At 41.8% G+C, this 13,566-nt stretch overlaps 1 protein-coding gene across 1 annotated transcript in view; it reads right to left on the minus strand.

The window, feature by feature from the left end:
* The window catches only part of LOC101644574 (tRNA selenocysteine 1 associated protein 1), a 27,900-nt gene that overhangs the window by 12,851 nt on the left and 1,483 nt on the right, over window positions 1-13,566 (minus strand). The window contains exons 2-4 of the mRNA XM_004705322.4: window positions 5,338-5,437; window positions 4,653-4,705; window positions 3,097-3,228 (exon numbers count right to left, since the gene is read on the minus strand). Of these exons, the coding sequence (XP_004705379.4) occupies window positions 3,097-3,228; window positions 4,653-4,705; window positions 5,338-5,437 (285 nt within the window). The remainder of the gene's footprint in view (window positions 1-3,096; window positions 3,229-4,652; window positions 4,706-5,337; window positions 5,438-13,566) is intronic.

A 13,566-nucleotide genomic window follows, 5' to 3' on the forward strand; every position in this document is an offset into this window, starting at 1 on the left:
CATCATTAAAAAGAAAAGAACATTTCATGATCTATCCTGCAGTACAACACTGTCGGTGCTTGGGTAATATACATCAGTCTATAGGGAAGACCAGTTAATAAGACTCCTATTCAAAATTAAGCATCAATCACGAAAGCCAAAAATTATGAACTTGAAGACTGCAGTCTGAAATTGATCAAACATGGGATTAAGATCCACTGATAATTAGTGGCTGTTGTGATGCAAAAGTTGAAACAAAGAGGAAGGATCATTAGTTAGAAAGTATGATCTTAGTGATAGAAACAAAGCTGGAGATTACATGAGAGATTTTTTGCAAGACCAATGACTTATTCATTAAAAATGCCACTGCTCAACAACGTAAATATGGGCACGAACTTCACAAGATGAAATGCCAAGAATCAAATATACAACATCTGGGGAAAAGTAGTAAGTCAGCTCAGGACCACAAGCCAGGACAAACCAAAAACCAAACTCACCACCACTGAGTTAATGCTGACTCATAGCAACCACTGTGGGTTTCAGAGCCTGTAACTGTTTATGAGAGTAAAACGGCCAGTCTTCTCCAGAGGAGCTGCTGCTGGTAGTTTCAAACTGCTGACCATTCAGATTGTAGCCCAATGCATAACCAGGGCTCTTGCCAGAACAACGGCAAGGACAAACTGTGTGAACTATCGTCAAATCCTCACATGCACATCAAGCTCAAGTTAAAGAAAATAGAGACAAGTTCATGATAGACAAAATAGGACCTAGAGTATAGTCCACCAGAACTTGCACACCATTTGAAAAACACACTCGATGTATTGAACATCAAAGACCAGACAAGTTGAGAGATGATATCCAAAACATCATACATGAAAAAAGCAAAGTCATTCAAGCCAAAATTGATTTTCTGAGAGGCTTTCAAGCTTGCTCTCAAATGTAGAGAAGCTAAAGCAATTGTGAAAAATAATGAAATACAAGAACTGAAGATTTCAAAGGGCAGCTTGAGAAGCAAACTAAAATATGAATTGTGCAAAGACCTGGCATAGAAAACCACGATAGGAAAATATATTCACCATTCCTCAAACTGAAGGAAAAAATTCAAGTCTGGTTGTTATATTGAAAGATTCTGTGGGCAAAATATAAAACCATGCAGGAAGCATTAAAAAAAAAAATAAAGAAATACAAAGAGTCTTTGTACTCAAAAGAATTGGTCAACATGCAACCATTTCAAAAAGGGACACATGGACTCTGCTACCTCTGGGCTGTGATCTCCCACTTTCCTGCTGCACCTACTTGTTTCATTAGCCGGCAGCTGCGTGAGTCTAAGAGTCTCCAGCTAGTATCTGACCCATGACTTGAACTGGACTAAACTGGACCATTTTCTTGATATAAAGTTTTTTCTTACACGTATATGAGTGTGACTGGTTTTGTTTCTCTAGAAAACTGAGCCTACTACACCATGGTATTCTCAGTTGCCTCATAAACATGAGAAAGCTGAAAAAATGAATAAGGAAGACCAAAGGAGGAGAGATTTGAATCACGGCGTTTGTGAAGAATAAATATATCACAGGTCCCCAAACTTTTCAGAAAAGATTACTCAGCACCTCCTTGGCAGTTAAAAACTGGTTTACTATAGCCCAGGATGATGTGTAAGTATCTGCTTTTGCAGCCCGTCCAGATTGTTCCAGCACCCCCAGAAGTAATACCACACACTCTGGTCAAACACTGGACTACACCGTGCATTACTAGAAAATTGCACAAATCTATCTTAGAAGTACAACTAGAATGTTCCTTAGAAGTGAGGATGGTGAGACCGTGTCACAGGCTTTGGGAAGGTTATCAGAAGTAAACGGTCAGCAAAAAAGAAGCCCACCCACGAGATGGCTGCAACAATGAGCTCACGCAGAAGTGACTGTGAGGAAGCCACAAACTGGGCTGCATTTTGCTTTGTACATGGATTGCTACCGGTTGGAATTAATTTAAGGGTCCTTAGCAATGGTGATGGTGCTGTAACCTAAAATGACTCTGTGTGACAATGCAAATGAGGTTCTTGTGGGCCACCAAGGGAATTGGTGGTTTTGTTAACATAAATAAAGTGCATGGACCTCTTTTGGGATTGGTCAGTTCTGCCATCTCACTAGGTTTAAAAGAAGCCAATCCCAGAGGTTGTGTGTGTGTCTAACCACACTAGCATCAAGAAGTGATGAAAAGGGAGTGTCCTTGAAACCTGACCTCCCTCTGATGGGAACCACCTATACTCAGGAGGCAGAACTGCAACACTGATGAAGGTGCTAGATACTGAGAAGTGAAGGAGGACATCAGAATCTGTGGCAGACAAATGGAAGTAGCAGAATCAGGAGATCAATGTGTGACGGTGCAGTGGGCTTTCTGAGTAAAGTGGCTTCAGTGGGCTTGCTGACCCACATAGAAGACAGTCGAGTAGTGCAGGCACTGGGTAGTGCAGGCACTGGGTTTGTATGGGCATTTACTGGTGGAGCTAAAAAACTTTGTAACATTGCCTGAGCAGAACTGAGGTCACCCTGAGAACTAGGGCTGATGGCATGGACAAGAAGCTGTCCTTATTGAAGAACTATATCCTGAATTATTTCTGTAACTTCTACGTTGATCTTGATCCTGAATTATAACCTGTTTATTTCCTAATTAAATAATTGTGTATGGTCTATGAGTTCAGTGTGGCCTTTGAAACTAATTATCACACTCAACAGAAAAGTAGAAAGTTCCAAGGGAAGGATGGCAAGTGTCTGAATTGGTAAAAAGATTGGAGAGTGGAGGTACATCTGACCTTCACCTCCCAGGGATCAGCTCAGGGCTGATGTTGATCTCCATTTTCTTCCCTACACATGAAATTAAAGGAGGTATGACACCATATCGTTTTTATATTCATTTTTTACCCAAGGAAACAAGGTCAGAGAGGTTAAAACAAGTGTATTCTACTACTCCTAGCTAGTATTGGAGTCTCGATTCAAAGCTGGCAGTATGGACTCAGAGTCTGTGCTGTTAACCATGATGCTACAAGGCCACTCCGTTAACACCTCCACCAATGACAGATGCTGAGACTAACCAGGGAGGCACCTATAACAGTTAAGACCTTACTTAGACACGCCTGTCTGGTCCAAAACCACCTTGCCTCCCCGACAGGAGGGGTAGACTTTGACGAAGAATTCGTACAGCATGCCATCGTCCACATCTGGGGTCAGGTCCCCCACAAAGAGAGAGTATTCAGGGCTGAAAGGAAAGAACAATAAGATTAAGAGACAAAAAGACCCAATCCTCTGTTCTAAAGGGCTCTTTCAGTCCATCCCAAGGAAACTTCTCCTGAGCTTTCTTAGAGAATAACCCACATGAAGGATTCTTTATCCAGATCCTAATTCATATCTTTACAATGTTTCTGGCAGAAGAGCTATGAAGTAATCGCTGGCCCCAAACCCTGCACTCCGCATCAAGCTGGTTTAGCTTCATCTGAGTGCAGATGGGTGGAGGATTCTGATAATAAAGATGAGGGTAGGGGGGGTCTTACATGCACCTCTGAGGAAAATGATATTCATTATTTTTTAACTCAAATCCTGAAAGACAGAAAAGGAGTATTGGGGTCTATATCTTAAAGATCTAAAACCTAGCTAAAACAACCCCCCCCCCCGCCCATTTTTAGAACAGGGGTTATCAAACTTTTTCTGCACAGGAAAATAGTAAATATGTAGGTTTTATGGGGTACGTATGGTCTCTGTCACATCTTCTTTGTGTTTGTTTTTACAGCCTTTAGAAATGTAAAAACTACTCTTGTGGGTGATATAAATCAGTCTGGCATTTTTCTTCAAAAGCCAAACTAATTTTGTTACTATTTTCTTATTTCATGAATAATACATATTTTAAAAAATAGAAGAATATAGAAAAGTCTATGCACATGGGCATGAGGGTGTATGCATTCATGCCCCAACCCCACGTGCATATACACCCTTCTCTCTCACCAAATCCTGACCACCCAAACGTAATCAGTACCAACACTGGACCACATGCTATGGTTTCTATTCTATGGTGCTTCTTTGGAATTTGGAAAATTGGATGATTCCTCACATTTTGCTTTTAGTAATTCTTCACTTTTAGCATAGTGTGACTATCTTGACAAGTCAGTATTCTACTCCAGCAGAACTTGTCCGTGGACGTGCAACATCTTGTTTCATGAACACTGTTATTTCTTTAACAGTCCATGTAATTATTTTGGATTTCCCTCCATGTTGCCTATGATAAAACCGTGTCTTAAAACAAAACAAACAAAAAAAAACCCCACTGTGTCTTAATGAACAGGTTTGAGGTTAATTTTTACACCCCAGCATGAATAAATCTTAAGGAGCTGAATTACAGTGTCAACCAGTACAAAGCTTTTAATATCAAGAGGCAAACAGCTGCCTGCAATGCTGAATTAATTAATATTGTTAGAACAGACCCACTCTCTTGGAGAAAACCGCTACACTGAGTTAGGGACAAAAAAAAAAAGATGGCCTTGGAAACAAGCCAGGAACACCCACCAACAGGGGAGGAAGGAGGCATAGGAGAGTCAAACTTAGGTCGATACCCTCTTCTTCCCTAGAGAGAGGCACAGTGTGTAGTCCTTTCCTGAGACTTAAGGCCATTCTGGGCTATTTTGCACTCACCTATTATCTGGTTGTTTCCCATAAGTGGCATAGTTCAGTTTAAAACGTTTTGCCTAGAAATTTAAAAACAAACAAACTAAAACAGCGCAAAGCGTTTCAAGAATCAAACAATATTTTATTAAAAACTTAAATAAATTACCTTGGCCAAAACATCTCCCCCTTTCTAAGCCTCAGCTTTCTCTCCTGTTTAATATGAGGGGCTTGCCCGGATGGCCGCTAAGGGCCCTGGCAGCTCCATGACTCTAGGAGCCGGTGTACCAGCCTGGTGCAGCCGTGAGCTCAGTAACTGTGGGAAGAGCAGAATGTAACTGGCTTTAAATGTGTCCTCACTGCTGCCAGCCTATTCTAGTTTCTCAAATGGGCAAGAGAGAGATCGAGGTTTTCAGGTCTTTCATTAAGGGAAGCAGGCAGTGGTGCAGAGTGGAAAGGGCATGGACACTGGAGACAAACATTTTACATTTTGGTTTCACTTTAAATTCTGGGCTCTGCCCCTTACTACCTGTGTGGCCTTGGGCAAGTGATTTCACTTCAGTTTCCTGGTCTGTCAAATAAAGACAACCATGCCCACTGCACAGGACTGCTACAAGGGCACATGAAATGATGTGAGCGTGCAGGAGGTATTCAGTAGATAGCAGGTACTAATGACAGTAAAAATGGCACATCATCGTTATCTACACGTCCTTACAGGTGTGGCTCCGGGAAGGGGTTTCCCATTAATTTTATGCAAACACTTCTCGGCTGTCGCCAGATCTGCAAATTCCACAAAGCAATAGCCAGCTGGGATCCTAGAAAGAGCAAACAAAGAAGAAGAATGGTTAATGAGAATCAGCTGCTGGACTGAGTCTGGGACGGAAGGAGGGAAAAATGTTTTTTTATCTGAGTCTACACTGCTTTTGTTCCTTGCCAAATTCTAGGTCCGGGGTAACTTATAAACCAGAGTATAAGAACGTTGATCCGGGCCAGTCTCAGGCCCACTCCGCAACCATTTACTTATGTACTCCATCACTATCGACATATTCTTGGCAGCAAAGAGTCTTTTACCTTCACTTGCAGCTTACAGGGAATAATACTGGGGCTGGACAAGTTGAACATTCCCGTGTGTAAACAAATCCAGAATGCAGAACTTAGGTAAGACAGCCAGCCTCCTTGCCTTTCATAAAGTCATTGCTATGTGAAAGAAAAGGTGGGCCTTTTAAGAAACTTAAAGTGCAAAAGAACTAGATGTAATACAGGAACCCTCATTCAATACCAAAACCCAAAACAAAAAGGTACTCTGAGGACAATTATGAAAAATTTAAATGTAGACTGGCTACATATTATAAGGTATTAGGAGATTATTGTTAATTTTGTTAAGTGTGAAATAAGCATTCGGTTACATGGCTATGTAAAAGAATGTCTGAGACATTGGTAATAAACACTAAAATATTTAGCAGTGAAGTATCCTACTGCCTGTAATTGACTTTGATAAGGTTCCACTGAAAGGAATGTTTATCTGTATATGTAAATATGCCTATACATAAAGGTAAGAAAAAATATGGCAAAATGCTAAGTTATTTATTTAACTTACCTTTATATATGAGGGGGTACACACACAAACCCCTCAGAATTGTGCTGGGTGGAGTGGACCTTTCCTAGTACAAGTTTTGCCCCACTGGAAGGTTCTCTCTGTTCACAGTGAATTTTACTGTGAAAGTAGTTTCGCCTGAACCTGGTTTTTTGTGATGGCTGGGTTCAGAGAACAGTGTGTGGCTGTAAAATTTTGTTTCCTGCTCAGGAAAAATGCTGCATAAACTGTTGTGATGTTGAACACTGTTTACAAGGAAAATGCTATAGGAAAAACTCAAGTGTACGAGAAATTTTCTCATTTTATAAATGGTGAAATGTCTACTGATGACAAACCTCTATCTGAAAGTCTGTCAACTTCCCCAAAGGATGAACGTGTCGACTCAACTTGTAGTGCATGTGGAGCTCATTCCATCAGGTCAAACTGTTAGTCAAACTTTCTATTTAGAGGTTCTGAAAAGATTGCTTAACAGTGTGTGGCAAAAAAGGCCTGATTTGAGGCAGATGGGGGACTGGTTTTACCACCACGACAATGCACCTGCTCACATAGCCATCTCAGTCCACCAGTTTTTGGCAAAAAGCAGCATGCCTCTCTTGCCCCACACACCTCACTTGACCTTACTCTGTGCCATTTCCTTTTGTTTCCACAAATGAAGAGGGACAGGAAAGGACAGAGATTTGACAATTTAGAAGCTGTGAAGAAAAAAATGAGGAGGTGTTGTCAGCCCTCCAAACAGATGAGTTTGAAAAATGTTTCCAAAAGTGTAACTGTGGATAAACAATCCGGAGGAGAAAACAGGACCGACGGTTCCAGAGGGACAAGGGAAAGGGGGAGGTGCGGGTGGGGGGGTGGAAGGAAGTGGGTGTTAACAAACCCAGGGACAAGGGAACAATAAGTGATATAAAATCGATGGTGAGGAGGGCATAGCATGCCTGGTAGAGCTTAATCAAGGGCAATGTAGCCAAGAGGAATTACTGAAACCTGAATGAAGGTCAAACATGATAATGGGACAAGAGGAAAGAACTAAGAGCCAAAGAACATTTATACAAGTCTAAATACAGGCATGTATATATGTAAATATATTTATATATAACGATAGGGAAAGATCTATGTGCATACATTTATATGCTAAGTATTAAGGTAGCAGACGAACATTGGGCCTCTACTCAAGTACTCCCTCAACGCAAGAAGACTTTATTCTAATAACCCGGCATTCTGTGATGCTGACCTTCCCAACAAGATTGAAGACAAATGTGACGAAGATAGCTGATGATGCCCAGCTATCAAAAGATAATAGCGTCTAGGGTCTTAAAGGACTGAAGGTAAACAAGCGGCCATCTAGCTGAGAAACAACAAAGCCCACATGGAAGAACACCAGCCTGTGCAATCACGGTGTTGAAGGGATCAGGTATCAGGCATCAAAGAACAAAAAAATCTTATCATTGTGAATGCATGGGAGTGCAGAGTAGAGACCCAAAGCCCATCTTTAGGCAATTGGACATCCCCTTACGGAAGGGTCTCGGGGAGGAGACGAGCCAGTCAGGGTGCAGTGGAGTAAACGATGAAACTTATAACTTTCTTCTAGTTCCTAAATGCTCCTTCCCCACCACTATCATGATCCCAATTCTGCCTTGTGGGTCTGGCTAGACCAGAGGATGTACAGTGGTACAGGTAGGAACTGGAAACACAGGGAATCTAGGGCAGATGACCCCGTCAGGACCAGTGGTGAGAGTGGCGATGCCAGGAGGGTGGAGGGAGGGTGGGGTGGAAAGGGGGAACCGATTATAAGGATCTACATATAACCTCCTCCCTGGAGAACAAACAACAGAGGAGTGGGTGAAAGGAGATGTTGGACAGTGCAAGATGTGACAAAATAATGATTTATAAATTATCAAGGGTTCATGAGGGAGGGGGGAGCAGGGAGGGAGGGGAAAAATGAGGAGCCGATGCCAGGGGCTTAAGCGGAGAGCGCGTGTTTTGAGAATGATGAGGGCAATGAATGTACAAGTGTGCTTTACACAATTGATGTATGTATGGACTGTGATAAGAGTTGTTAGAGCCCCTAATAAAATGATTTTTAAAAATCCTATCAATGTGAATGAGGGGGAGTGCGGATGGAGACCCAAAGTCCATTTGTAGACAACTGGACATCTCCTTACAGAAGGGTCACAAGGAAGAGATGAGCCAGTCAGGGTGCAGTGTAGCACCGATGAAACATACAACTTTCCTCTAATTCTTTAATTCTCTCTCTCCGCCCCCCCCCCTTTCCACTGTCATGACTTCAATTCTACCTTACATATCTGGATAGACCAGAACATGTACACTGGTACAGGTAAGAGGTCCCAACACAGGGAATCCAGGACAGATAAAGCCCTCATGACCAATAATGAGAGCAGCCATCCAGGAGGGGAAGGGAAAGGTGGAGGCAGAAAGGGGGAACCGATGCCAATGATCTACATATAACCCCCTCCCAGGGGAACGGACAACAGAAAAATGGGTGAAGGGAGACAGCGGTCGGTTTAAGACATGAAAAAAAAAAATTAAATTATTGGGGATTCATGACGAAGTGCAGGTGGGGGAGGGGGGAAATGAGGAGCTGATATCAAGGGCTTAAGTAGAAAGAAAATGTTTTGAAAATGATGATGGCAACCTACGTATAAATGTGCTTGATACAATGCAATGGATGGATGTATGGATTGTGATATGAGCTAAGAACCCCCAATAAAATGACTTAAAAAGAAGAATGAAATTGCAGATTTGACTAATGTATTAAGTGCAATGGAGTACTTTGAAGGTGATAGGTTGTTTTATTAAAAAAATTTAAATACATAGCTTTGAGAAAAAATTCTGAGAAAAATAAAAGAGAAAAAATTCCGGGTTTTTTTTGGTAGCCCCCTGGTATGTTCACAATATTGTTCAGTTTACAGAAAATATTAAAGATGGAAGAAAAAAACCTCATTTTGAAGAATCAAATCCAGAATGTATGACTTATATATGACATTTTATTTAAAAAATTATCTTGATTGAAAAACATTTTTTGAGCCTCCACATGTTAGGCTGACACAAATTTGAAGAACAATGACCATCCTTAAGGAACTAATAATTTCATTAAACTGCTGGATAAAGTGAACTCATGGGTCCTACTTCATTGGTGGTCTGTGATATCCCCAGCATTCTTTTTATTTTACTTGTTTGATCTTGTTGTTAACATACACAGCAAAACATACATCAATGGTTTCTACATGCGCATTCAGTGATTGTTCTTCACTTTTGCAACCCTCCTTTTGAGCTGTTCTATTCTACCACTATGAACTCACTACCCCGAAAGGCCCCCACCTAATCCTTCTAGTTCCTGTTGTATCTCCTAAGAGCATAATGCTGAAGGCAGACATCAGTATTAACGATAAACTATTGTTTGCTTTTAAGAAGATTACAGGGATAGTTCTAGTTTACAATTTAAAGGTCATCTCAGGGCAATAGTTTAAGGGTTTCATAATCCATACGTTCTGGATTCCATACAAATTTGAAAATCCATTTTGTATTTCCCCCCTTTTGGTCAAAGTTCATTTATAGACTCTATGAGCATAAGTTTCAGTAATGGTTGCCAGTAGTTCCTGGAGGCAATTAGCCACACATCCACTTCCTTCTCCTCTGCCTGACTCTCCTTCCCACGTTAGCTGAGGAGGGATCAAATGTTATGCCTTGGACAACCACTTGCAAACATTTAGGACCCCAGCTGGTATATGCCAAAGGTTGAATCTGAATCTAGGAGAGTCTGATTACATTCTTCCTCTCCCTGCTGGATTCTATTATGAAAAAATTCCAAACTTAAAGAAATCAAGAAAGAATGGTATAGCAAATTGTACAGACTACAATTAAAATACTATTATACTTACTCACTGAGCATTTCTTTTGGGGGGATACTTTTCAAAGTAAGTGGCAATATCAGTACACTTCCCAGAATTACTTTGGCATTCATTCAATATTTGTTTACAATGAGAAAAAACTTTTGCCTTGAGGTAAAAATTCAGTGTAATAAAATGCACAAATCTTATGTGTACCATGCAGAATGTTCCAACAGACTTGTGCAACCTGAACCCCTATCAAGACACAGAATGTGACCACTGCCCTAAAAGTCCCCTTGTGCTACTTCCCTGCAAACATCTTTCTAGAGCTAACTACTGTTCTCAGTTATTTCAACAGATTAGTTTTATCTAATCTCTTGGTAGATGCCAGCCAGCCAGTTCTGACCGAGACCCTATGCACAACAGAATGTAACACTGCACAGTCCTGTGCCATCCCTTACAATTATTCCTATGCCCGAGCCCAATGTTGCGGCCACGCTATCAATCCATCTCCTTGAGGATCTTCCTTTTTTACGTTGCCCCTCTATTCAAGTTTCAAATAAATGGAACCATTCAGTAAGGCTTCTTTCACTCAGTCTAACTTATATGAGATTCATCCCCATCGGTGCTATATATACCCCATTGTTGTAGCCTGCTGCTTTTGATAAATGAGTAGTATTCCACTGTGTGAATATACCCCAGGGCTTCCTGGGCTATTCCCAGCTTATGGCTATTAGGTACATGATTTTAAGTCTTTTTGAGACATTCCATATGTCTTCATTGCTCTTGAGGACATACTTAGGACGGAGACAAGCCCTGGTGGCTCAATGGTTAAAGTGCTAGGCTTCCAACTGAAATGTTGGCAGTTTGAGGTCGCTAGCCACTCTGTGGGAGAATGATGGATAAAGCACTGTGCTTCTGCTAAGACTGCAGCCTTGAAAAGCCTGGATGGCCCATCTTTTCCACTCCAGCGAAGCAGAAACCTCTCGATTCTGCCCTATGCGTTTCCCACATCGAGAAGCCGCCCCGCAGCGTAGTTACGATGCCAGGAGCTGTACCTCCCGCGTGGCCACGCCGGCAGAGCCCCTCAAATGAGAGCTGCCCCCAGGCCAGCCCCAGCTGCCCACCCACCAGCTGCAGCCCCACTAACTGAGGTCGGCTCACCCGCTGCTGCGCCCCGACAACCCAGTCTGATGGCCCAGATGGCGACCACAGCAGCGGTGTGGCTGTGGGCTCTGCTGTGGGGCACACGCTGGGCCATGCCATCACCGGAGGCTTCAGTGGGGGAAGCGGCGCTGAGCCCGCCAGCCCTGACATCACTTACCAGGAGCCTCAGGGAGCCCAGCCGGTGTACCAGCAGCAGCAGTTTGTCCTTGCCACTATGAGATGAAGCAGTTTTTGGAATGTGCCCAGAAGCAGGGCGACCTCCAGCTCTGCAAGGGTTTCAGTGAGGTGCTGAAGCAGTGCAAATTTGCAAATGGATTGGCCTAATCAAATTCAGATCGAGGAACTGGGAAATTCATCTCTCATGACCAAGTTAATTTAGCATAAACCGATAACTGATAGTAGCCATGTAAGGTGTTAAACCTCTCCTCCATCATTAATCACTTCCTTGCTTTCAGAATCACCTTGGAAGGCCTTCTTCTGTATTGAGATGATGTCACATGTTTGGGGCTGGGTTTGTGTGGTCCCCTTAAGCTAGTTGTTGTGATATAATTATTTGAATTAACGAAAATAAAGTTATTTTCTTCCAAGAAAAAAAAAAAAAAAAGAAAAGCCTGGATGACAGTTCTACTGTGGCTATGCCTTGGGATGGACTGGACAGCCATGGACTTTGGTTTAGACTTGCTGAGACATGGAGGGTTTAGGTTTGGTTCCAAAGGAAACTGTCAGGCCCTTTTCCTCCAATGGCTATTCTGTTTTGCGCTCCCATCAGCAATAAATGAAGTCCAGCTGTGCTAGTCTGACTGCATTCTTAAGCACTATGCTGCTGGGTCTACACATTATTTTTCCTTGCATCTTATCTTTTCCTCTGTTGTCCATGGTCTTGGTTTCTAATTACATTTATTTCATAGTATTCTTGTGAACTATGTCAGAGCTTTGGTAAAATGAGGCAAAGTGTAATTATGTATGGTAGGTTCCGCCATAAAAACCAGTTAAGAGTGTCATCATCAAGTGCCTGAACATTATAGTTCCACATGTGATTTCAGTATCAATTAAAATGTGAGAGCCTATGCCAGTATCTTAAAATGTACGGTTGACAGATGAATTGTCATGCCAGTAGCTGATTATGTGGGATTTCCTGTCTACAAAAGTAGGAAGAGAAACCTGTAGGCCTGCCTCATGTATCCTACATCAGTAGGAAAATCTGTCCCAGAGTAATGAGGTTTTGAGGCACAAAGTACCTACTTACCAAAGATGATGGTTTAGCAAATGGCATTTAGTACAGTACCTGGCACGGAGTGGATACTGAATAAACAGAAGTTAAATTGGTAACGGAATCTTCTCATTTGTAACCAGAACCATAAAGACAACTTGGATTTCTGAATGATAGAGCACGGGAGGCAACAGAGCCAGGTTTGGGTTAGAGTTCCAGCTTGTCGTTTAATAACTAGGAAACCTTAAGATAGCTATCAATCTCTAGTTACAGTATTATTAAAAGTTAATAATACTTAACACAGATGTTTTTGCTATGACTTTTTAAAAATATAATGAATGCAAAGTCCTTATTACCTATCATGCCGCCATATGTCTATACTTAACTGTGCATAAGCTATATACCAAGAACAATTCTAAAAACTGAAAGTGAATGTAACCGAGAGGAATTACTGAAACCCAAATGAAGGCTAAACATGGCAGTGGAACAAGAGGAAAAGTCAAAGGAAATAGAGGAAAGAGCTAGGAGGCAAAGGGCATTTATAGAGGTCTAAATAAAGGCATATACATATGTAAATATATTTATATATGAGGATGTGGAAATAGATCTATGTGCAAATATGTATAGGTTTAGTATTAAGGTAGCAGATGGACATCGGGCCTCCACTCAAGTACTCCCTCAACGCAGGAATACATCGTTCTATTAAACTGGCATTCCATGATGCTCACCTTCCCAACACAATCGCTGAAGACAAAGGGGGTGCATAAGCAAATGTGGTGAAGAAAGCTGATGGTGTCGGACTAACAAAAGATATAGTGTCTGGGGTCTTAAATGCTTGACAGTAAACAAGCGGCCATTTAGCTCAGAAGCAACAAAGCCCACATGGAAGAAGCATACCAGCCTGAGTGATCACGAGGTGCCGAAGGGATCAGTTATCAGGCATCAAAGAACAAAAAATTCTATCACTGTGTGCTCACCTCCCTGATATGATCACTGAAGACCAATGGATGCATAAGCATATGTGGTGAAGAAAGCTGATGGTGCCCGGCTATCAAAAGATATAGCATCTGGGGTCTTAAAGGCTTGAAGGTAAACCAAATGGGTGCATAAGCAAATGTGGTGAAGAAA

The sequence above is a fragment of the Echinops telfairi genome, unplaced genomic scaffold (genome assembly GCF_000313985.2).
Source record: "Echinops telfairi isolate 266 unplaced genomic scaffold, ASM31398v2 ScPeMD7_7457;HRSCAF=8495, whole genome shotgun sequence".
Lineage (NCBI taxonomy): Eukaryota > Metazoa > Chordata > Mammalia > Afrosoricida > Tenrecidae > Echinops > Echinops telfairi.